Source organism: Protopterus annectens, chromosome 13.part0 (assembly GCF_019279795.1).
Source record: "Protopterus annectens isolate FY-2018-M chromosome 13.part0, PAN1.0, whole genome shotgun sequence".
Taxonomy (NCBI): Eukaryota; Metazoa; Chordata; order Ceratodontiformes; family Protopteridae; genus Protopterus; species Protopterus annectens.
This window is the reverse complement of record NC_056747.1, coordinates 396,364,381-396,391,157: the sequence shown is the minus strand read 5'-3', so window position 1 is coordinate 396,391,157 and position 26,777 is coordinate 396,364,381. Positions and strand designations below refer to the sequence as shown.

Sequence of the window (26,777 nt, the reverse complement as noted above, 5' to 3'; positions counted from 1 at the left end):
AGAAGCGCCGGAGGGTAGGCTCTAGACACTACCAACCATTGTACTCTTTCACCTTCTAGCCCTCCCTCAGGGGTCCACTCTCTGTATAGTAACCCTTTCTCCCAGTATACAGATTCCCCTTTCCTTGAGAATCAGGTGTCTCCCTAGCTACCTGCCTCAGGCCTTGCAATGTAGGGTCCGAGAGCTAAGCCTGTCTCAACTTTCTCCCTGTAACCCTTCCCAGGTCCCCTTCCACAGGAAGTCTGGCATCCTCTGACAGTGGTGCCTAAATGTCAGCCTGGGTACTACTACTAACCTCTACCTTTGCAGTCACTCTGTCCAAGGGACCATCAGTACCCACAAGCAGCTGTGGCTCACCTTCAGTTTCACTGCTACAGAGTAGTTCCCTCCCTGAAGTAACCACCTCACCAGTTCTGGCTGCAAGTATGCAGTCTATCTTGGTCTCCCCCAGCCTACCAGACCCACATGCCTGTCTCCTAGCCTGACCACGTGTAACTGCATAAGCACATGGTACTGCCTCATCCAAATCCTTCCCTCTCAGGACATCTGCAGGACGGCGGTTTAGTACCCCTGTTGTCTCAAGACAACCTACTATTGGCATTTTGTCTTTCCCACTTACTGGCTCCCTCACCTTTGGTTCCCCTCCTTGCCTCTGTGGACATCTGTATGCCACATGGCCCCACTGGTTACATTCAAAACATTTAACCCTAGTTCCTGGACATGTACCTGGACTAGTGGCTTCCCTTGTTGTCTGAACAAATAGATGTGACAACAAGAAAACAATCATGCATCGAGGTTGTGAAAATAGTGTGACCAAAGCCATAGTAGTACCACAGTTAGAGTATACCCTTACCAAAATGACCCTTGTTCTTCTTTGATTGCATGTTTCACTGTTCCTGTCAGGTTGGCAGAATTTGCAGCCCATAGATTGTTTCCCTTCTTCAGGCCATGTGGTGGCCTAGCCCTGAACATTTCACTGTTGTTTTGCCTTCAGGCTGGTTGATGACAGATGCAGTGCATGGACTGCCACTGGGGCTTGCATCAGAGCTTTGTCCTTGTGTTGGTGATTGCTTCCTGGGTGGCTGGCATGGTGGGGTGAAACCAGGCTTTGCATCTGCAGTTGTTTCCCTATCTGGTCCATGTTGAGTCTTTGGGGCGATTGAGTTGTTCCTTTGGAGTTTTGTGAGCAAAAAGAAAATAAAAAAATCCTAATAAATGACTTAAGTCTGCATTGGTTTTCTTGGGCTAAGTATGATGTTGAAGTATGTGTTAGGCATCGGGAGCTGCCCGCAAATAATGACAGTGGTGGTTTCTGAGGTTGAGGGAGCTCCATGGTGTTCCGTGCGGTTGTTCCTGCTCATACAAGGTGTAGCATCTGCCTGGTGAAAAGGGGATGGGTCATACCTCTCATCTGTCCAGACTGTCGCAGAATGTCCTCATTTGCCTCATAATTTTAGCCTATTCTGCATAAAGTTATGGCTTTCTGGAACATCAGTAAGGACTGAAGAAAGTAAATTATGACTGCACTTGAGTTTTGGGCTTGATATCCTACAGAAGATGCATGCTAACAGAAACCTGGTTATTCTGGCAACCTTTTCAGTTTGTAAGAGCAATATATAAAATCTAGCTTGGTGTTTTGGGGCATTGTCACCCATTGTTTTAGGTTTTTGTTCAGAATTCTTGAGCTGTGAAGTTGAGAGGTATGGGACTAGGCTGGTTCAGAATTATACAGTCATCCTGTTTGATCCATTCCGCACTTAGAATTGCAGATTAAGTTGTGGTAATGGTATAAGAAAGTTAGAGTGGTCCCTATTCTGGATATCTGTTCTATTTTACTTTTTTGGACCAGAGCAGAATGCTCTCTGAGGTGGGGAGCAGTATGTTGTAGCACCTACTGTGTGTTGGGGTCACACATCTGCTCGAGGTGAATTAGGTCTTCTCATTAAAAAAAAAAAATAAAATAAAAAAAGAAAAAGTTTGTTGCCGGTTTTATCCATGGGGGATTGCAAGAGTGGGTTTGGGATGGCATGCTCAGTTGGCAGGGGGTTCGGGTGCCTGGCTTGTTGCCTCCTGAAACCATTAGCTAGTGAAGGCCGAAGTAATAGTGGTGAGGATGGTTCATGGGTTTTTGAGGGTGGTGTTTTCTGTTGTTTTACTGTGATTATGATTTGCTGAGGGAAGGGGGTATGATCTCTTTTTCGCTGGTTGTGTTTGCTCGCGAAGAATGCCTGTCATGAGGGAATGCCTGGTACGTATTTAATGGCTGTGGGGAGGGTTATGGCAGATGCAGTTTGCAACTGGGTTGGAAGATGGAAAAAAAAATCCTAACTGAAGTTTTCTGCTTCTAATGACCAGCTTGCATACTCGCCAGCAACCTTTCACATGGTTTAGTATGCCTCTTATCCATTATACAATGTCCGAAGTTATGTTTCATTGTTGGGTCTGTTTTCATAAACTGTGGTTTTCAGATAGATTGCGGGGGAGGTTGCCCTTGGTGCGAGGGCATGTTTGCATGCTGGTGGAGGGTGATTAAGTGGCAGTGTTGCTTCAGTTCTTTCTCTAGCCCTGGCTGTGCCTGTGGTTTTCTGGTGGGGCTAGTGGAGGTCGTTGAGGATTGGGGTTAGAAGAGATGGCTGAGTTTTGCAGCAAAGTTCATCCCCTTTGATGTGCTCTTGTGAGTGCACACCTGTCCTTTTGTCTCCATGCTCTGGCCTTGGGAATGTGGGAGATGGGATGCAAGGAAAGCGTGGTGGGAGCGAGAGATGTTTGTTGCACTGGCCACCATGCTGGGAGGAAGGGAGACACTGATGCAATGGAATGTGTGGTCTCTATTTGTTAATATAGTTTGACCTATGTATTTTTTTCTAGATTTCCTAATTTTCACCAGTGCATGTGAGATTTGCACCATTTTAATTGTAGTGCTGTTTAGTTCTGGAATTTCCAGAACATCGAGGAGCTGATTTGTTTGGTCAGCTGAAATAGAGAGAGGCATGGATGGTAGTGTTGTGCTGTGCAGTTGTGGTTTCTTCCATGAGCTGTCTGAGGTTTTGTGACAGGCTACAGTGCTGGATATTTTTTCTTGTATGAAAGTAGCCTCAGGCATGCAGGGAGCTGATGGTGGATCGAATGTGTGCTTTATGATGCGGACTGCTGATTGCCATGGGCAGATGAGCAATTTTCTCCGTTTGTCAGACGGTGGTGGAATGGCCATATTTTGGCCCACTTTTGATTGTGTCTTTTGATGCAAGAGTTTGGTTGCAGTCAGCCAAGAGGTAAGCTCAGTTTAAGGTGTTTTTGTGGGCTGAATGGCACCCACCAGTGACAGTTCCATCCATGCATGCAAGGTGCAGTGTTAGCCATTGGGGGGGTGGGTGAGATGCGCACATTAGCACAGACATCTTGTATGCAGTCTATAGGTAAAATTAATTATCTTGTTTTAAGTGATGTGCAAGGTGCATAAAAGTGGTGGTTTGCTGTCAGCTCACTGAGTTGACTGGGTGTGGCCGTGGGTTCTATCGGTTCTACTGGGTTAGAGTGTGAATTTATTGTGTAACAAAAAAAAAATGTATAATTTCACATTTTCAACACATGCTAGTCTTCATCTACGTCCACACTGTGAACTAACTGCTACACTTCTTCACTGTATGATGCATAAATTAGGGTAGAAATTTATGGATAATTTTATATAATTTTGACAGTGATTGACTGTTTTCTTTGGAGTGGATACAGAAACATGGTGGAAGTGGACCATAGGCTTTTTGTTTCCCATTTCTAGAAAGTGAAAATGAGCTATGCCTGCGCAGGATAAATATAGGAAACAAATCCACAATTACATCCTTTTTAATACATGTGGGATTTCAGGTTTTGTGTGCTTCCTGGTTGTACTGGGTTTAGGAGTGTCCTCTGTGACAGTCGGTGGGGGTAGAGTGGCGGTTCTGGTCTGGTGACATTGGGTGGCTCCTCTTGGTTGCAGTGCTAGGTTTTTGCAGGCTGAGATATGCAGCCAGCAGTAGTTGATTGCCGCAATAATATGACATGAACACAAAACATATCTGCACAAACAAAAAAAAAAAACTTCACAGTTGGCATGAGACAACAAGTCCTTTTCTGTAATAGGGCTTATTTTTAGCCCTTCGTGGATATTTTACAGAAAATAAAGAATCATTTCTTTGCAGTGATGTTGCATAGAATTTGCATATGACAGTTTCATCCATACGTAATGGCTAGCCCCCGATGGAGTAGGACTCAGCACCTAAGACTATCATTTTGTCATATTTTCTCTTGTTGTACCATAAGAAACAGCTGCTAGACTCTTCAAATTTGCAGGGCTCATTGTGGTGGAGTCCACAGGTCTGATAGCTAGCTTAATACAGAGAGTAAAGGGGGGCAAAGTGATAATTACCAGTGGAACTGCTAATGTGCACTCTATTGGGGGAAGGGCTTGGTGGGCCAGTGTAGCGGCTGTGCAGTTGATCAACAGGGGGACCTTGTCAGCGCTTACTTAGTCAATCAAAAGTTGGTTATGAGTATGCTAAGAATTTACAGAATTACTTTCTTTTACAGGTGGGAACCACAGTACGCCCATTGGTCAGTGACTGGAAGGAAGATGACACGAAAGGTGATGGACGCTGTTACATTGGATGTCATGGTTGCTACGGTGGTGCACAATGATGTGGCAGATAGGGGAGTGCAGAGTGTGGAACTCCCATTGGCCTAAGGACATGAATTTCAAAGGTAATGGATTTTGTTAGGGTGGAGGCTTGGTTGCTGGAGTGGTGAACAATAAGGTTTCAGGTTATCTTACTTTATTTGCTATCTGTTAAGGCATACCAGAGGGGTGCAGCTGGGTTACTGTAGAGGCAAGTGAGGAGGAGGTATGTTGAGGGTAGGGTAAAGTAGGGTTCATGGTTGTTCTGGGAGTATGGGGTTCCCTCTGTTTGGGTGGAGTCACAACAAGCACAGGATCATAGGAAGCTACTAGGTTAATGTTTATTAGACTTGTACAATCTAGCCAAGTTCAGCCCTTATGTACACATGCTGCATGTTGGCTATGTTGCATGTTGACTCATTTAATCAGGTTGCTTTGGGCAGGGGTTAATAAGTTGGTGCATTTTATGTGCCTTGGTGCCTTCAGGGAAATTCACTGGGATGGTCCTTGGGGCAGATGGATCAGTCTGACCATGGGGATTTGCAGTGGTTTACAAATGTTATGGGAGGTGTTGGGTTGGGGGGGTATCATTCTGGGGGGGTGTTTGAGACTGATTGGACGGTAGGATGGAGGGACAATTGGGGATGTTTATTTGCAGTTTTAATCTGGAGTTGGTTACTGGGAGTGTAGAGGACTAGGGCCCACTTTCAGTAACCAACTATGTCAAGGATATGGGTCAAGCTGTTTGTTTGACATAGATGTGTCAGGTTCCATTAAGGTTAAAGGCTTGCTGCAGGAGTTTGGGCCACCTTTTATAAGTAAGACCATGGTAGGGCATTTATTGGATTGATTTAATGTATATTATAGCAGTCTATGGGAAGTGTTTTGGTGGGTAAGATTTAGTACTTTGTCAGGTGTGGAAGCAAAGTAAGACAGATCAACTCGTCAAGGAGGATGTAGTTGCAAGTACTGCAGTTGCACGGGTGACAAGGGTAACTGAACTTACTATATCTTGGTCTGTAGTTCATTGGTTTGAAGGATTGGGGAACATTAATAGTTGTGAAATTTGACAGGTTTTGGTGATTGTCCAGACAGGTTTTTTTTGCAGGGGTTGGGAAATGGAGGTCCATGGCATTTACAGTTTGTTTGGCATTTGTTATGAATGTATTTTAGTCATTCGGAAGAAGATTTGTTAGTCTACAAATGCTAGGCTAGTCATTATGTTTTTGCTTATACTGCATAGTTGGTGGGCTGGTCATTATGTTTTTTGCTTATACTGCATAGTTGGTGGGCTGGTCATTATGATTTCTGGTTATACTGCATAGTTGGTGGGCTGGTTATTATGTTTTTTGCTTATACTGCATAGTTGGTGGGCTGGTCATTATGTTTTTGCTTATACTGCATAGTTGGTAGGCTGGTCATTATGTTTTTGCTTATACTGCATAGTTGGTGGGCTGGTCATTATGTTTTTGCTTATACTGCGTAGTTGGTAGGCTGGTCATTATGTTTCTGTTTATACTGCATAGTTGGTGGGCTGGTCATTATGTTTTTGCTTATACTGCATAGTTGGTGGGATGGTCATTATGTTTTTGCTTATACTGCATAGTTGGTGGGCTAGTCATTATGTTTCTGCTTATACTGCATAGTTGGTGGGCTGGTCATTATGTTTTTTGCTTATACTGTGTAGTTGGTGGACTGGTCATTATTTTTTTTTTGCTTATACTGCATAGTTGGTGGGCTGGTCATTATGTTTCTGCTTATACTGCATAGTTGGTGGGCTGGTCATTATGTTTTTTGCTTATACTGCATAGTTGGTGGGCTGGTCATTATGTTTTTTGTTTATACTGCATAGTTGGTGGGCTGGTTATTATGTTTTTTGCTTATACTGCATAGTTGGTGGGCTGGTCATTATGTTTTGCTTATACTGCATAGTTGGTAGGCTGGTCATTGTGTTTTTGCTTATACTGCATAGTTGGTGGGCTGGTCATTATGTTTTTGCTTATACTGCATAGTTGGTAGGCTGGCCATTATGTTTCTGCTTATACTGCATAGTTGGTGGGCTGGTCATTATGTTTTTGCTTATACTGCATAGTTGGTGGGCTGATCATTATGTTTTTTCTTATACTGCATAGTTGGTGGGCTGGTCATTATGTTTCTGCATATACTGCATAGTTGGTGGGCTGGTCATTACTTTTTTTGCTTATACTGCATAGTTGGTGGGCTGGTCATTATGTTTCTGCTTATACTGCATAGTTGGTGGGCTGGTCATTATGTTTTTTGCTTATACTGCATAGTTGGTGGGCTGGTTATTATGTTTTTTGCTTATACTGCATAGTTGGTGGGCTGGTCATTATGTTTTTGCTTATACTGCATAGTTGGTAGGCTGGCCATTATGTTTCTGCTTATACTGCATAGTTGGTGGGCTGGTCATTATGTTTTTGCTTATACTGCATAGTTGGTGGGCTGGTCATTATGTTTTTTCTTATACTGCATAGTTGGTGGGCTGGTCATTATGTTTCTGCGTATACTGCATAGTTGGTGGGATGGTCATTACTTTTTTTGCTTATACTGCATAGTTGGTGGGCTGGTCATTATGTTTCTCCTTATACTGCATAGTTGGTGGGCTGGTCATTATGTTTTTTGCTTATACTGCATAGTTGGTGGGCTGGTCATTATGTTTTTGCTTATACTGCATAGTTGGTGGGCTGGTCATTATGTTTTTTGCTTATACTGCATAGTTGGTGGGCTGGTCATTATGTTTTCTGGTTATACTGCATAGTTGGTGGGCTGGTTATTATGTTTTTTGCTTATACTGCATAGTTGGTGGGCTGGTCATTATGTTTTTGCTTATACTGCATAGTTGGTAGGCTGGTCATTATGTTTTTGCTTATACTGCATAGTTGGTGGGCTGGTCATTATGTTTTTGCTTATACTGCGTAGTTGGTAGGCTGGTCATTATGTTTCTGTTTATACTGCATAGTTGGTGGGCTGGTCATTATGTTTTTGCTTATACTGCATAGTTGGTGGGATGGTCATTATGTTTTTGCTTATACTGCATAGTTGGTGGGCTAGTCATTATGTTTCTGCTTATACTGCATAGTTGGTGGGCTGGTCATTATGTTTTTTGCTTATACTGTGTAGTTGGTGGACTGGTCATTATTTTTTTTGCTTATACTGCATAGTTGGTGGGCTGGTCATTATGTTTCTGCTTATACTGCATAGTTGGTGGGCTGGTCATTATGTTTTTTGCTTATACTGCATAGTTGGTGGGCTGGTCATTATGTTTTTTGTTTATACTGCATAGTTGGTGGGCTGGTTATTATGTTTTTTGCTTATACTGCATAGTTGGTGGGCTGGTCATTATGTTTTTGCTTATACTGCATAGTTGGTAGGCTGGTCATTGTGTTTTTGCTTATACTGCATAGTTGGTGGGCTGGTCATTATGTTTTTGCTTATACTGCATAGTTGGTAGGCTGGCCATTATGTTTCTGCTTATACTGCATAGTTGGTGGGCTGGTCATTATGTTTTTGCTTATACTGCATAGTTGGTGGGCTGGTCATTATGTTTTTTCTTATACTGCATAGTTGGTGGGCTGGTCATTATGTTTCTGCATATACTGCATAGTTGGTGGGCTGGTCATTACTTTTTTTGCTTATACTGCATAGTTGGTGGGCTGGTCATTATGTTTCTGCTTATACTGCATAGTTGGTGGGCTGGTCATTATGTTTTTTGCTTATACTGCATAGTTGGTGGGCTGGTTATTATGTTTTTTGCTTATACTGCATAGTTGGTGGGCTGGTCATTATGTTTTTGCTTATACTGCATAGTTGGTAGGCTGGCCATTATGTTTCTGCTTATACTGCATAGTTGGTGGGCTGGTCATTATGTTTTGCTTATACTGCATAGTTGGTGGGCTGGTCATTATGTTTTTTCTTATACTGCATAGTTGGTGGGCTGGTCATTATGTTTCTGCGTATACTGCATAGTTGGTGGGCTGGTCATTACTTTTTTTGCTTATACTGCATAGTTGGTGGGCTGGTCATTATGTTTCTCCTTATACTGCATAGTTGGTGGGCTGGTCATTATGTTTTTTGCTTATACTGCATAGTTGGTGGGCTGGTTATTATGTTTTTTGCTTATACTGCATAGTTGATGGGCTGGTCATTATGTTTTTGCTTATACTGCATAGTTGGTAGGCTGGCCATTATGTTTCTGCTTATACTGCATAGTTGGTGGGCTGGTCATTATGTTTTTGCTTATACTGCATAGTTGGTGGGCTGGTCATTATGTTTTTTCTTATACTGCATTGTTGGTGGGCTGGTCATTATGTTTCTGCGTATACTGCATAGTTGGTGGGCTGGTCATTACTTTTTTTGCTTATACTGCATAGTTGGTGGGCTGGTCATTATGCTTCTGCTTATACTGCATAGTTGGTAGGCTGGTCATTATGTTTTTTGCTTATACTGCATAGTTGGTGGGCTGGTTATTATGTTTTTTGCTTATACTGCATAGTTGGTGGGCTGGTCATTATGTTTTTGCTTATGCTGCATAGTTGGTAGGCTGGTCATTATGTTTTTGCTTATACTGCATAGTTGGTGGGCTGGTCATTATGTTTTTGCTTATACTGCATAGTTGGTGAGCTGGTCATTATGTTTTTGCTTATACTGCATAGTTGGTAGGCTGGTCATTATGTTTCTGCTTATGCTGCATAGTTGGTGGGCTGGTCATTATGTTTTTGCTAATACTGCATAGTTGGTGTGCTGGTCATTATGTTTTTGCTTATACTGCATAGTTGGTGGGCTGGTCATTATGTTTCTGCGTATACTGCATAATTGGTGGGCTGGTCATTACTTTTTTTGCTTATACTGCATAGTTGGTGGGCTGGTCATTATGTTTCTGCTTATACTGCATAGTTGGTGGGCTGGTCATTATGTTTTTTGCTTATACTGCATAGTTGGTGGGCTGGTCATTATGTTTTTTGCTTATACTGTATGGTTGGTGGACTGATCATTATGTTTTTTGCTTATACTGCATAGTTGGTGGGCTGGTCATTATGTTTCTGCTTATACTGCATAGTTGGTGGGCTGGTCATTATGTTTCTGCTTATACTGCATAGTTGGTGGGCTTGTCATTATGTTTTTTGCTTATACTGTGTAGTTGGTGGGCTGGTCATTATGTTTTTTGCTTATACTGCATAGTTGGTGGGCTGGTCATTATGTTTCTGCTTATACTGCATAGTTGGTGGGCTGGTCATTATGTTTTTTGCTTATACTGCATAGTTGGTGGGCTGGTCATTATGTTTTTTGCTTATACTGTATAGTTGGTGGACTGGTCATTATGTTTTTTACTTATACTGCATAGTTGGTGGGCTGGTCATTATGTTTTTTGCTTATACTGCATAGTTGGTGGGCTGGTCATTATGTTTCTGCTTATACTGCATAGTTGGTGGGCTGGTCATTATGTTTCTGCTTATACTGCATAGTTGGTGGGCTGGTCATTATGTTTCTGCTTATACTGCATAGTTGGTGTAATGGAAGGATTGCTCTTTGAACTGTATTTTTGCAAAGGAAATCTTATTTTCATTACTATAGAAATTGGGTGGGAAAATAGGGTTCCAGTTAGGCAGGGTGGAAGGTAATTACCCTGGCGTGGTTTCACATGGCATCGGGATTAATATTCTGGTGTTGCCTTTGGCAGATGCTGTTCTGGAACTTACTATTATGGCAATACAGGTAGTTAGAGTAAATGAGAATTTACTTAATGTACAACATTATATATGGCTATTATTTAGTAGTGCAGAGGGGTCACTGGATTATGTTAACCATTTAGTCTTCTGGTGGCATTGGGTACTTACATGACAGGGTTTTGGGGTGATGACAGTGATCCACTTTGGTTTAGAGTGGATGGTGTACACTGAATGATGTTTGGCTTAGCCCCCCATTTTTTATGGGTGGTTAGGTTGTGGGAAATTTTGAGAGGGAGGGGGGTACAGCCTGGTCAGACTGGTGGGTGAAGAAGAGGGACAGGCTTTCCCTCTTCTGTTCCCCCTCTGGTGTTGGATGTTTAAGGGGTAAATATAAGTGAGCGGAGGTAAGGACACTGCTTATTTGGTTGGAGGTGTAACTCACTAAATGGTATATGAAGTGAGTGGTGGGATGCTGCTTCATAAGTAAAGTAAGTGAGCGAAGGTATGGATGCTACTTATGGGGTCAGGATGAGTAAGGTCACACTGTCCGGACTTATTTGTTTGTATGTGCAATTCAGTAAATGGTATATGAAGTGAGTGGTGGGATGCTGCTTCATAAGTTGAGTGAGTGAGTGGAAGTATTGATGCTGCTTACTGGGTCAGGATGAGTGAGGTCACGCTGTCCTGATTAACATAAAATGGATATTTATGCTGCAATTAAAATCAGCTATACTATGTTGAGATGTAATTAATAGCTATTGGTTATCAAAGCTATGTTATGGAAGTTTAATAAAGGTCGTCAAACGTCATTCGGTGTGATGTGTGTTTACTGAAGTGGACCGGGACACTTTACTCTTGTTTCTTTTTCCACATATGCTGTATTTTTATACTTCAGGCTAGGGCATATTAGAACATGTGGAACAGAAATGTAGAAATATTGCTACAGACTCCATAACGTACTTTGAGCATGGAATGTCATGAGTGGCTTCACCACAAATGAGTTCACAAAATTAGAGTATGTGGTGAAATTATATTGAATATTTTGACATTTCCATGTACCCCATATGATAGCTTTCCAATCTCTCTTCAGGAGCCCTATGGAAATCTCATGTCTGTCAGACCACAGAACATCTCTGGGAAGTTTTCATGTTTATGTTTTTGATATGGTTGTCCAGTAGACCTTGCTGTATTGCATTTATTGTGCCTTGTTTTATCTGCAGGAGTTGGAGAAGAACAAATAGGTATGAAACTCACTTTGTCAATTTTCTCAGAATTTTGCAACCTCAGAATTAGTATATATCAAAATTGTGCATGTGTATGCTGAGTGTCCTTGTTGGATTTGGGGATAGGGGGATTGTCCCTTGCAAAAACAATTGTTTTATAGTGAATGGTGGTGTTTGTATGGCTGCCATTTATGAATGTGATGCGTGATCGGTATCAGTGTTTGATATCTTTGCTATGATTATTTCTGTTTTGATTAAGTGAGATGCAATTAATTGCAGTAACCCCCCCTACACATACACACACACACACATACACACACATATATATATATATATATATATATATATATATATGAGACAGCAAGAGTTAACTATTTAACTATGTGACTATAGATCACTCAGGCAAATGATTCAAAGCTAAATATATGTAAAAACATTCTGGATTGCTGTTAACTATTTTTCCAAGACTATGTTTTTACATGTGTAGCACATTAAACAAGATGGTACAAAGGTGTTCATTCTTTGAAATGTGGGTATCAAAGCTGATAATAAGCCATTATGGAGGATTCATTGGTGTTAACATGAGGCATACACTACTTGTACACCCTGAGGTACCTTTTCTGAATTCAAGGACAGCCCTACCACAATACTTTTGCTGCCTATTCACTCAGAAAGGTTGCATAAAGTGTACACTTTGTGGTAACCTTTATGAACACCCCCCCCCCATAGTGTTTGTCATAGCTGAAAATGTAACCATGACCTGCTTGTGTGATTCAAGTCATTTGTATAAGTAATGCTTTCAGCTTCTGTAGCAAAGTAACCTGGAACATTCGCAAACTGCTAAATGGGAGGTAACAAATGTTACTGTTGTCTTCTATTTTGATTTTTTCTCCTCTGTGGTACAGGCTGTCACTGATCATTGTAGCTATAATCAGTGGCCTTAGTATCCTGAATGCTTATCACAAGTCTCATTTCTGTTGGCTTGGCAAACGTGCTGCTCAATTGACCCTTTTCAGTCATATCCTTGACAAAAGTATTAAGACACAGAGTCGGTGAGGGTGGGAAGCAAAACACCTGCATCTAACAACTATGCCTCAGAGAAATGCTAACTATAAAAATGGAGGCTAACTGCACTTCTATTAAATGTTTATATAGAAAAGTAGGGCATATTGGTTGGCATAATAGGTTGGATTCTCACATGGAGTAATTGGCTAGGCTTCAAATGGCCCACAAGGGCAGTCAGCCTAGTAGTAATCTATGAATGATAGCCTAGTAATCTCTCCTATATGTAATTTACTGCAAAATGATTTCTTCACGTTCTCCTCAACGTCAAATGATTTTTTCCTATGTTAGTAAAATAACATTTTTTGTTTTGCAGTACTACATGAAAAATCAAGGTGCAATCTGTACACAGCTTGTGAAACCAAAGCCAAAAGAAGGCACAAAATCAGCAGAAAAGGAATTATCCAAAGGTAATCTGTTTAATGACGAACATGGTTATTGGCATTTGGAGCATGATCTTAAAAAAAATAGAGGTTGACTTCTGAATACCCAATACTCATTTTATATTTTTTGGCAAATAATATTACCTATCCATTTCCCAATCTGAATAAAGAGTGCGGATGGTGGTGTGCTCTTCTTATTATTAAATACTTCTTCTTAGCTTAATTGTGACATGTAAGATGTAAAGTCATCTCTAAATTAAAATAACTAAAAACAAACAAGACTGATCTTGTAACAAATTTGTTACAGTACCACCCAGCTTTAGTTTTGCAGTAAATTAATAACAGATGTGTTGTTAGCCCAGGCAACTCTGAATACCCAGTGTGAGCTATCTATCACACCTTGATTACGTAGATTATACTGTTGATTTACACTGCAGTTTTTTACCTGACAGTATGCTTCATGATCAAGTGTGCATAATCAATTAAAAAGTTCATAAATAATAAAATAAATAATCCTGAGTGTAGTGTGTTCCTAAATGAGACCAGGAATGAGACAACATAATACAGTACCTGAGAAATGATGGCACTTTTATTAGGATATAACAATATCTGTCATGACTGCGTATTGTTTTATAACTCTCAACAAATGTATTTTTGTACTGGAGCATTCCTTATGTATAGTCAAACTAACATGGTAAACATGTGCAAATCAATAAATAAACAATTTTTTCTGAGAAATGTAACAATAAATGTGACATAGCTGAAGACGTGTTTTAGAAATTTATAAGTAGCTCCTGTACACTAACTTTAAAGTACCACGTCCACAAACTCTGTTTTAACAATTTATAAGTACTTTGTGTGCTAACGTAAAGTACCATGTCCACAAACTCTGTTTTAACAATTTATAAGTACTTTGTGTGCTAACGTAAAGTAACATGTCCACAAACTGTTTTAACAATTTATAAGTACTTTGTGTACTAACTTTAATGTACCATGTCCACAAACTCTGTTTTAACAATTTATAAGTACTTTGTGTACTAACTTTAAAGTACCATATCCACAAACTGTGTTTTAACAATTTATAAGCAGTTCCTGTGTACTAAATTTAAAGTAGCATGTGCATAAACTCTGTTTTAACAATTTATAAGTACTTTGTGTGCTAACGTAAAGTACCATGTCCACAAACTCTGTTTTAACAATTTATAAGTACTTTGTGTGCTAACGTAAAGTAACATGTCCACAAACTGTTTTAACAATTTATAAGTACTTTGTGTACTAACTTTAATGTACCATGTCCACAAACTCTGTTTTAACAATTTATAAGTACTTTGTGTACTAACTTTAAAGTACCATGTCCACAAACTGTGTTTTAACAATTTATAAGCAGTTCCTGTGTACTAAATTTAAAGTAGCATGTGCATAAACTCTACATCCTGTTTGACCTTGAGGTCTTTACACAGTGCCATAAATTGCAGTTCTTTCTTAATATACCTCGAAACCATGGAAATTCCATATGCCTTTTTGCTCATGAATTTTTTTAGAAACGTATTCATTTGTTTACCAAGTAGGCCCACTTGATACAAGCGTCCGTTATCAGGGGTGACCAGAGAATGATATCTGGTTAAGTGATTTATTTATAATTATGTAATAGATAAATGGAGGTGGAAGGAATCAAACACTGTACCACTGAGTACAGGAGGCAGATTGGTAATAGATCAGAGCGTCAATCTCCTATGCTAATTGCCAGACTTCACTGTTAGCCTGCTTAAACTTCAGTAATCAGGCATAAATACTGAGCTAAAGTATCACAAGCCCTAGTACCTCACAGATATCAGCCCTTACTGTCTTCTAGAAAGACAACATTTCTGCAAGGTAGAGCAAGACATAGCTTCAGGTGTTGCAGTGCATTTCAAGTGCAGGATAAAATTACTTTGATACCTTTTTTAAGGCATGGCAGCAGGAGACAAATGCAGTGATATGCCTATACTTTTTTGCAAGAAATGACATGTTTTTTTTCTAGTCTTTGTAGTATGAAATAAAAGGAGAATATATAAGCTATGTCCACTTTTACCTGTCTCTCAAAGAATTGGATTCTGCAAAAGGGGTATAATTTACCTGCTGATAAGTTATAGTGAAAGATGTGCCTGACCAAAAGTAGCAGTAAATGCATAGCCCCATAGCAGCTGAGTAGAAGTTAGTGTACTGCATCTTTTTACCCATCCTGAGTCGATGCTCATTGCTATTAGATGTATCACAAATTACCATGTAAAAGCTGTCTGCTTGGTACATGAATCAGTAAGAATCAAGCTTCAAATATTTGAGAGAATGACACACATTCTGCCCATAGTGTATGAAATAGCTTGCCTATTTAGCTGAATTTGCTTCATAATGTAAGAATGACTCTTCAAAGGAAGTGATATGAATGAGTCTGCAAAGGTAGTGATGGCAACAGTTCTGTACAGGAAGTGATGAGAACAAGTCTGAAGAGCAGGTGATAAGAAGGAATTTGCAGAGGCAGGGATGAGAATGACTCTACAGAGGAAGTGATGATGTTTATCTCACACTTTATACCATGAGTCAGGTTACACATTTGTGTTACCTTCCTATGTTTGGTTCCATCTGTTTTCTTTGCCTTGATAGGGACCTTATGGCTACTGAAAGTGTTATTCTGGGAAATTAGTTTCACTGAGCAGAGCCCTGAGGGTGGTGTTTCCTTTTACCAGCCATTACACACCAGTCTTTCTCAGTTTCTTGTGTAGTTCTTCTTAATGGTTGCCATGTGCACATATTTCCTCATGCACACAAGCCAGTGAGTGTAATGGGGTCTCCACAGCAGGATGCCCTGTAGATTACTAAGCATCTTTTCTCTGCCACAAAGCAGATCTGTAATGGTAGCAAATGTTCCTTCTTTATATATCTGGTAAAATGCCTGAATAGCAGACTTACTCTACCCTTGCCAGAGATCTGATACCAGACCAGCTTACCAGGCTTGAGTTACATGTATCATATTCAGGTGGTCAGCTTCTATATTACCAGTGTGCTGGGAGTGGTTTCATATTTTCATTTCATAATTACTATGTTACCAGTCTGCTGTGAGAACTTTAATTTCATTGGCTACATTCATTACTGTTTTACTTTAGACAGTATGCTGTTTCAATATTTTTGCTTAAGGATGTTAGAAAATGTTAAGAAATGTGACGTGTACTCTTTTCTGGAAGTGCCTCAGGACACATTTTAATATTTATGTACACACACACACACACACACACACACACCCACACACACACGCACACACACACACACACACACACACACACACGTACGTTACTGTTTTATTGTCACAAACCTGACAAGTTCTCAGTATGAATAGACTCAATGATTGCACAAGTATTCATGTTGAGAGCTGTACCACTGCAACCCACACAACCACAGCTGTAAATTTACTACCACCTTTCAAGTGTTTTCTGGTGGTCAACCATCCCATCAGTCATCATGCAGTCCTCAGATGTTAACCAATCCATGTCAAAGAAAATGGCTGCAGCCTGCAGCCAAGCCTGCTTCATAGTGTAGAAGGTTTGGCCCTGCCACCACCCACCTGACCTGAGTTTGACTTATGACTGAGGAACTGAATATGCCTGGAGACTGAGTGGCTGAGGGCTCACATGTCCTGAGGAGTCAGATGAAGTCCTGTAGTACAAATACCACCTGGTAAGAGATCAAAAGTGGAAGAACTCAGTGCATGAGCCTTGTCAGATGCACAAGCACTTCAGGCAAGCAACCTGAGAGAGTAGAAGCAGGTACCTTCAGTGCCCTTGCATTTGTGCTCACTGTACTACTCTGCTGTCTAATTGGGCAAAGGCTAAGAGCTTGAGAAAAACCTCCTACAGTCCCACCAAATGACTGCTGCAAATGCAGATTCCCATCTTTCCCATCTAGTATCTTTTGATGCCAAAAGCACGGCCAAATGAATGGGTCAATAATGGAGAGAGGATGGATGTAAAAATCAGTAACAAAACAAGGAACTGGACAAAACAAGCCGGTAGGATAAATATTAGAGTCATATTCAAGTGGAACTTTTTCCTAGAGTTAGTAGTTAAAAGTAAGGCAGCTTTCATTTCCTGAGGAGGATTTTAAAAACATCTTAATGCAAACAGAGATTGTAAAGGTAGAGAAAGACTTCCCCTTGAAAACATGGAGAAAAGAGGGTTTGTGTGTGTTCACAACATCAAAGGAAAACATTTCCTAGATATTTAGAGAAGGGATGAAAATCTGAAGAGGCGTTTCAATGGGTTTTGAAACAATAAACTCAAATGCAAGCCCATGTTGGTACCTAAAGAAACAACCTGAATGATATGATAACAGCAACACAGGCAAGCCCAAAGAGATAAAAGAACATAACTGATCACAGGATCTACTCACAATGTTCACAAAAAAAAAAAACTAAAGAAAGATGTATAAGGCACAGCACTGACTTTGTGTGTGTGTGTGTGTGTGTGTGTGTGTGTGTGTGTGTGTGTGTGTGTGTGTGTGTGTGTGTGTGTGTGTGTGAGTACATGTGTGCACATGTGTAGTATTTTTATGTGTGACATATTGCTTAGTACACCGTGAAATATGTGTAGTATGCTACTTAACATTACTTCATGATTTTTAAGTGATTTTCTGGCTTTCTACTGTTTATGTGGAGATGGACACAGTTTGGGGGTCATACTTGAGTTTATTTTCCCATATCTGAGCTTTTGAATAATTTTATGTTTTGCATCTCTGCATTCTTCTAGGAATGGAGAAAAGATTACTGGAGCTCTTTTTATTGACCTCCCCATTACCTTTGATCTTAGACTAAGTATTTTTCTATTATGTCAGAACTGTACTACTGCATTATTTTAAGTATTTCTGTGTGATCTCTGAACTCTTGACTAGCACTGACTGTGTAGTAGAAAGTATTGTCTTGTGGTTTTAATTATTTATTATTAAATATTTTAAAATCTTTTAACTGTGGTTGGTTTGTGTAGAGATAATTTAAGCTCTAGAGTACATTGCATATTTATAGAGTTTACTGTCCAAGTCACTCCAAATAAGCTTTGACTGTTTAGTCACATCTACCAATTGGATGATAATAATATTGCACAGTAATAATTGGACACCCTTTTAAGGGTCTTTCTGTAGCTGATAATATTAGCTGGGTGGTGGCAGCCGGTACTACCGTATAGTCTGGGTAAAAGGGGCACAGCTGGTGAATCTGTGCCAGCCTTTAACAGAAGTGTCTGTGTGGTTGTATAACCTCTTATCTCAAAGTGTGTGTATGTCAGCTACTTGGGCAGGGATACTGGTTGGACAGAGAGGGTGATTGAGATTTTAGCTTGCCCAGCTGGCTGAGATCTGGACCCTATAGCTGTGCCAGTGGGGAGTCTTATTGGGAACCTGGGGAGCAAGGGAGCAACCAGCTCCGGACTGACTGTGATCTCTGTGTGCTCGTAAGAGAAATTGCACTTTGCTGTGTGCATTTGTTATCCTTTCCTCATATATGAGACACCCTCTCTGGTGTTAATGGTAAGGATTGAGGCTCCTTGATTGCTGGGCCAAGACATGGGCATCACAGTTATGAGTGCAGCTGACTTAGAATGTGAACGTCTGGCCTGTTATCATAGTTTTATGTTGAAATAAAGTTTCCAGTTTATTGGAGTTTCTGAAATAATGTGTGTGTGTGTGTGTGTGTGTGTGTGTGTGTGTGTGTGTGTGTGTGTGTGTGTGTGTGTGTGTGTGTATGTGTATGTGTGTGTGTGTGTGTGAGTACATGTGTGCACATGTGTAGTATTTTTATGTGTGACATATTGCTTAGTACACCGTGAAATATGCGTAGTCTGCTACTTAACATTACTTCATGATTTTTAAGTGATTTTCTGGCTTTCTACTGTTTATCTGGAGATGGACACAGTTTTGGGGTCATACTTGAGTTTATTTTCCCATATCTGAGCTTTTGAATAATTTTTTGTTTTGCGTCTCAGCATTCTTCTAGGAATGGAAAAAAGATTACTGGAGCTATTTTTATTGACCTCCCCATTACCTTCGATCTTGTCAATCACTCATTTGTCTAAGACCATCTCACTGAACTAGGCATAAGTGAGGACACTTTCCTGGTTCAAAAACAGAAAAATCTCTTTAGCCAGTGCATTTCAACTCATCAACCTCCATCAATCCCTCTACAGAAATGTGGCCTCCAAGGATCTATTCCAGCATGTGTCCTCTTTTCCATCTGCATTAACAAACTCCCTCTTGACTTACCCCATCTTCCTTCTCCTGTTTTATGCTGATGCCTTGATTCAGACTCTCTTCTCTTCTCTTGAACTGGATATTCAGTCTGATTATCATGTCCTTAATCAGTAGGTCATTGATAAACAATTACTGCTTAACTGCTCTGAAACTAAAGCAATGCTTTTATGGTACTAGGCAAAGTTATCTTCTATCTCCAGACCTCTATAAATCTTCAATCATCTAAATAACATTACTGAAAACATGACTACATTCAAGTACCTGGGGGTTTGGTAGTACCCCTTCCTAAATTTGCATCCCCAACACACACACACACACACACACACACACACACACACACACACACACACACACACACACACACACACAAAATCTTCTTATTCAGAGCTGATAAGATCTTGTCATTTCTTTATAGACCCTGTAGGAATGCCATCGGTAAAGATATCTTGCTAACTCAGCTAGAATATGGTATCCCACTGATTGCAGCAGCCTCTAGAATAAATGCATCCACCATGCAAACCATCCCAAATGCCAAATGCAGGGTCATCACTCTGTCCTGAAGAAATGAACACCACTGCAAAATCACTGAAGAAAAACTAACTGGCTACATGTGCAACAAAGTGTTGACTTTCTACTCACATCTAAGCTGTTTAAACTTATCAAGAATGAGGCCCTCCCAGCTCTCACTACCCTCCAGACTATTCAGAGATGCACTAACATACAACTTTAGAAATCTTAACCACTCAGGTCCTCTTCTCCATCTCCCTCAAACTTGTCTTCAGAGCAGAAATCATGATTTCTTAGTCCTTGGTCCCAAATGACAGGAATCTCCCTTCTTTTTTAAAGATCAATTATCTTACCCCATTTTCTGATCAGAACTAAAAGCACATTGCAAGATTCAAGGAAAATGCAATAACTTTCCCTTTCTCACTCTCTCTTTTTGGTCCTATAATTTAACTTCTTCCCACTTTACTTCGCTGAACATTGCTTTCTCTTACTCAGCTTTTCATTGTGATTCTTTGTGTGCCAACTCTGATATCCAGTCTGTATATAATGCATGTATATATTGTGTTCTGTCACACAATTTGTACACAATGTCATGTATCTGTTGTGTTTATACTTAAGCTAACACTGATATCCACTCTGTATATAATGTATGTTATATTGTGTTTCGTCACTCAGTTTGTACATAATGTCATGTATCTGTTGTATCTATACCCTTGAACAACTCTGATTTTCACTTTGTATATAATGCACTTATATGTTGCATTTTGCCTTTCACTCTGTATATAATGTCATGTTTTATTGTGTTTACCCCTGAGCTGGGACTGAAATACATCCAATGGGATCAGTTTATACCCTAGTTAAATTCAAAGTAAAATGAATTAAATTTTGATATTTAATCATCCACAGATTTTGAAATTCTTCTACCGTGCTGTCTGCCCTGTTGCACTATATTGGAGTAATATTTAAGTAGTTTTATCATAGACTTTTTGGTTTGTTTATTGATTTCTATCCACTTATTTTCTGTTAATCTTACAGAAGTTATGACAATCCCATGGATTTTTCGGCAACTGATTGTTAGATTTATTTGTGTATTATATTATTATTATTATTATTATTATTTTGTTGCTATTTTTTTTTGAATAGTTTATTTTTTATGATACTGCATCTGCTTGGATAACGTGTCACATATGTAATATTTATATTTTTTCTTTTATTTATTGATTTTTTTTTTTTTTATCCTTTGTTGACTATGTTAGCCCTACTAGGCTAGTAGCCTCTTTTCAGGGGAGACCTGAGGTGGTATTTATACTAAATTTGGCCAGGGCAACAGGAAGTGCCTCTACTCTTTTTTGACAGGTGCTATGGGATCTTTTACATCCACCAGAGTTACCACCAACTCAAGCAGATGGTGCCTCAGTTTAACATCTCATCTGAAGGACAGAAGATTGAGGAGTGCAGCACTCCTTTATGTTGCGCTGCAATGTCAACAATCAATCTACCTGGAGTAGGAATAGAACCCACAACCTTCTGCACTGAAAGCGAGTGAGCTACCCATTACACCACTGATAGTATTTATTATTGTTAATCTGTTCTTTTCCTTAATTATATGGAGTGCTTAGGTTTAGGTATTTAAATTTGATGCTTAGCAAGGAATTGTTAAAAGTAATGCATTAAAACAATGTAGTGTTGCAAGCATATATGTTTAATCCTGCTCTAAGTCAGTAACATTATTATTGATGAGTACTCGGAGGAAGGAAAATATAAAGAACCTGAAATATCTGAGTGCTTGTGAATTGATGTGTACAATGCTTGTGATACAGCTTTTACAAGTGGAAGCCTCCTGGAGAGATCCAGCTGACTTAATGACTTAGCACTTCTAAAATGTTCCGATCATTTACATTACGAGTGCCTTGCTGCAATGAGTAATTCATCTGATAAGCCTATTCCTAGTCCAACAGAATATCTAATTATCTTGTATATTTTTCTTTTTTTTTCCCAAAAGATCTTATTAAACTTTGATATGTTGATTTTTTAACAAGAAACATCTTTATTAAGTTATCATGTATGATAGGCAATAGAAAAGATGCTTATTGAAACATCAAATTTAATGCGGTAGTGTTTGGCTCAGTTGTCATTTCATTGGTACTGTAGACACTTGTTCAGTTCCCAGAGAGTTATGTTATTTCTTTCTTGTTACCATATACAGTCTTTAATTTACACATGACTGTCATAAAATCTGGAGATGGGGGTTAAAGATGCAGTCAGGTATACAATTTGTACTCAGCCAACTATATTTTTCTGAACTTTTTTCAGGGGAATTATTAGCTCCAGAGGCAAGAAGTATTTGGCTATCTAAAGTAATCATTGCAGTATGAATCTATATACAGCTTGTTTAGAGATATGATTAAGTACTTCTGAACAACTTATTTTTTATTGTTTTAGAAGATTTTAATAGGAAGTGTCACATACTTTTTCATATTTGTGTATGGTTCATCATTTTGAGATATCTATACATTTTACTTAAATGTGAGGTGGATTGGGAAAACAACAAGGTGAATCTTTGCAAGAAAAATGGAAACTCATAGCTACAGTTGTGCTTGTTCCTACTGACATAGTAAAGTAGGTGTATTACTACCTGACCTAGAAGTGGGATGTAGACTTAATTCTGTAAAAATCCATAAAAAAGTGACTGTAAAAACAGCTCTCTTCCATTATTTCCTTAGCGGGCTGGCTACTTGATATGGCAAAGCTGAAGATTGAAGAACAGGTGGGAGAGGGGGAATTTGGAGGTATGTTACCCTTTAATGTTTTTATTATACTCAATAATTGTGCATGTATTAATAAAACTTTCAGATAAAATATGGAAATGTTTGTTAAAGTCACACTATATATTAATTTACATAGTTTTCTACAAGTATGTGCTTTACATCCCTCTGTTTCTCTGGTGATCATTACACCATCCTACCTCACGCTGATGTGGGTGGCGAATGCTTGATGGACATCCCAATGCAGTTGTCAGTTAAGAGTTCGTCACATATGTTTTGAATATTAAAATGTTTAAGAAGGTTAAAGTATAAAAATTGAAACCCTAATGTCAGGCATTACTGGCTTAATATCACTGAAACATGACTACACACATCCAGAAAGGGAGCTGCTTCCCCGATGTCCCCCCTGTTATACACAAATTTAAGTGTCTTGTAGTCTTTTTCAGGGCTGCGGAGGCAGAAGTCCCTTAATGGATGTTACACTGTCTGTATTTTTTAATCTCATTTTCTTAAGAACAGCTTGATTCACATGAACATTTATTTCCTGTGAAATTATGAGGTATGACATTATAATCAATTTGCATCTTGGTGTGTCCTGATATACACAATTGCCCTTTCTCTTACTTTTTTTTCTTCCTCTTTCTCTCTCTCTTTCTCGTTCTCTCTCTATTTGGCTTTGTTTCCTGAAACAGAAGACAACATAATTGCTAGTGTATGGCCATCAGAGAAAAACTAAATTTGTAATCATTAATAATGGCTGAGGCACGTTAATTCAGTGTTCTGATCTGACCACTTGTTGTTATTTCTTCTCTTCTTCTACCCCTTATTTCTTACTTTTACATCATTCACCTTCAGACAACCTTCTTCTTTGCCATCGCCGTTTTTCATCTTCTTCTGCCCAATTCCACTTCTTTCTTCACTCTTTGTCCTCCATATCACAGCCACATTTATTTCCACTATTTTACTCGTGCTCTTCCATATGTCCCTCACACTAAATAGCTTTTACTTTCTTCTCCAACTACAGCTTCTTCCTTCCCTTTCATGAGGACATCTGTGCATTTATGATTCTGTCTTTCTACCTGTCTGTGCTTGTACGTATGCATTATTGATGCAGATATATTATTTTTCTGTATTTTAAAATGTATAGAATATGTTTTAAAGTGTATTGTGCTTTTACTGTGCTATGCATCCTTACTAACAGTGCTTTAGTAGATTTCTCCGTAGATGTGCAGTGCAAGGCTTGTTCCATTTTCTGGGGAAATTGCTTTCATGATTGTAAATGGTGGATCTTACTGCATCTAATTTTAAATGTATACACTATTATACTTTATTTTAAGGAGAAATATCATCATTCTGTTGCTACTTTACCAGAAAATCCAGTTTCCTCACCTGCTTCACATTGCAGCTTCCTCATTACCCCTCTACTCTTGTTCTGTTCCAGCTTGGTGGTTTGATGTCACTGCTCCACCTGTCTCTACACTCTGCTGACATCACTCTGTTATGTCTAATACCCAGTACCCTCCATGTTCATCTGATGTCCTCTTGGAGCAAGTAAAGTCTCTTAATAACCCTGCATCCTGTAGTTTTACAAAGCTTCTCGACTCGGGCAAAAGTGCTGCAGCTCTGAACTTCAGTGATCTTCAGCCATTTCCTTATGTACACTCGGGCAAAGTTTCTTGCTTTAATAATTCTGACTCTACCATGAACTTTTATGCTACCCCCAAAAGTATGTTTCTGACTGTGGTTATTTCCTGATGCTTTCCGATTTGCTCAAATTCAGTTTGATATGGATGCCTAGATTCACCTCTTGAGCTTCACTCCCAAGGTGAATTTCATGACATCTATGTATTGAGCACACAATGACCTTGTTGCCATCAGAGACCAGAAATCAGAGCATCTGCTGTAATGAGTGTAAGATCATAGGGGTGTGTGGAATACATTCTGAGCACAGCAGTTTATATTTTATTAGTGATTACTTAGTGTGAAACCATACCGCTCAACATCTTTTCTCAAGAATTCTAGACAAAGACAAAAATGATGGTGTACAAAGGCCTCAAATCAGAGACAATTTTTAAATATTATTCTAATTCACTTAAAAAGTTCATAGAGTAGGTTTTGCATCAGCATGCATTTTCTGAACAATGATAAGTATGAACTATTATCTGGCATTACTGACTGTAATCCTCTGTGATGTATTACAAAATCAAACCATTTTAACGGGACAGTGCAAAAATATGAATTAAAAATCAAGGATGTGCTACAAAATCGGGGACATTTGGGAGGTATATATGAAGGATAAAGTAAGGCTTGGGTAGTATATAGACCATATAAATGGAGTATAAATTAAGGTTTTGGACAGATTCTAATCAGTGACATAATCTGTGGATCTTCCAGGACTGAGTATTTCTACAAGAAAAAATGTACAAGTTCCAAACATTCTGCAAGCATTGCTTTCTCTGATTCAGTCTCTTCTGTAGCAGCTAAAAAATTAATACATCTTTTTATTTTTTTGTCACAAAAGTATGTAATTGTTGTGCTGCAGTCAGCTAAGCTAAATGCCTGGTTTTGTGTATGCCATGTTCAGATCATCACCCATTATAGAATACAATGCCCCATTTGGTATGTACCTCATAAGACATCTGCAACAGCTGGAAAGGCCGCAGAAATATCTCACTAAAAGAATCACAGGCCTAAACCAGATGCCGTATGCTGACTGTCTAAAGAAACTCCAGCTATACTCTGTGGCATATCGTCTACTCAGAAGTGATCCCTGCTTAACATACAAGGCCATGTCAAACCCTGAGCTGCTGGACATGCACCACTTAAAGAAATCCCAATCCCTCAGAGCCACATGCTCTAGTGATCTAAACCTTGTCAAAACAATAATAGGTTCCTGACCCAGAGACTCCCCATACTCTGGAACAGACTGGCCAAACATGTCAAGCAGAGCACCTCCTTGGCCCGCTTCAAAAGGAACCTTAACGATTGGATGGGAGATAGGAAATTCACCCCGGGGATCACATCAGTCACCCTGCTAGACAGGGGTCCAGGGAAGTAAATATTGTGGGAAGAAATATCCAGGGAGTCCATATATCCAGGATATCCATAGTCCCACCAGGGGCTCCAGTATCCTAGACCTGGTCATTACCAACATGGGAAATTGATGTTCCACACCTATAGTCACCCCCTCTTTGGTCAGGTCAGACCATAAGCTAATCATCCTTAACATCCACATCCCACCCCCACCCCCACCCCCAGTAAGGAAACTTCTGTAAAAAAAACTTCTCCAAAGCCAACTTCATGCTACTCAAGTCAGAAGTGACAAACTTCATGACACCCATGCAGACGAGAACTGAAAGTTTGACTGCTGAGTCCTATACTAAGGCACTGTACAAGCACATCCACTCATGCATGAATCGTGCCATCCCAAATAGAACCAATATGCTCTCCTCCAAAAAAGGAAGCCAATCTGGTGGTCCCCTGCCATAAACAAACTTTACAATAAAAGGAAAAAACTGTTGTAGAAAAGAGGAAAATCCCAGGATGCAAAAAACTCCCTTACCAGCCTCAGTAAGAAGCTGAGATCCCTCATAAAATCCTCCAAAGCTAGTTACGAAAATAAAATTGCCAAAGATTCCAAAGACAACCACAAGGCATTCTATAACTATGTCAAGAATCTAAATGGCAATGCTCAGATCTGCTCTGAGCTACAATAGAATGGCATTAACTATAATGATCCCAAGGATACTGCCAGTATCCTGGCAGATCGATTCAGTGCCAACTTCACCCCCCTCTCACCCCCTAAATGGCCCATCTCAATACTGGAAGATTGCCAAATTCCAGTAATAATGGCCACATAGGTAAAAAATGCACTATCCAAAGCTAAGAATACAGCATCCATGGGACCAGATGACATCCTGGGCTGTTTACTACATAAACTAAAAAATGAACTGGCACCTCAACTAAGTGTCATGTTTAATCATACCCTCACCTCAGGCTTTGTGCCTACTGAGTGGCTCACAGCTACAGTTATCCCACTCCACAAGGGGGGATCCACCTTGGATCCCGGGAACTACTGCCCCATCAGTCTGACGAGCCTGATCTGCAAGACCATGGAACGTATTATCATGCAACTTATAAACAAAGACATTGGCAACCTTAAAACACTGGACCCCATCCAGTTTGGGTTTGTGAAGGGCCGATCTTGTCTCCTGAACCTTATTGACTTCTTCAAA

At 39.6% G+C, this 26,777-nt stretch overlaps 1 protein-coding gene across 2 annotated transcripts in view; it reads left to right on the top strand.

The window, feature by feature from the left end:
* MATK (megakaryocyte-associated tyrosine kinase) overlaps positions 1 to 26,777 on the top strand; it is a 716,676-nt gene that overhangs the window by 486,617 nt on the left and 203,282 nt on the right. For both annotated transcript variants that reach the window (XM_044054018.1, XM_044054017.1), the window contains 2 exons: positions 12,937 to 13,030; positions 22,501 to 22,566. In XM_044054018.1, coding sequence (XP_043909953.1) covers positions 12,937 to 13,030; positions 22,501 to 22,566 — 160 coding nt within the window. The remainder of the gene's footprint in view (positions 1 to 12,936; positions 13,031 to 22,500; positions 22,567 to 26,777) is intronic.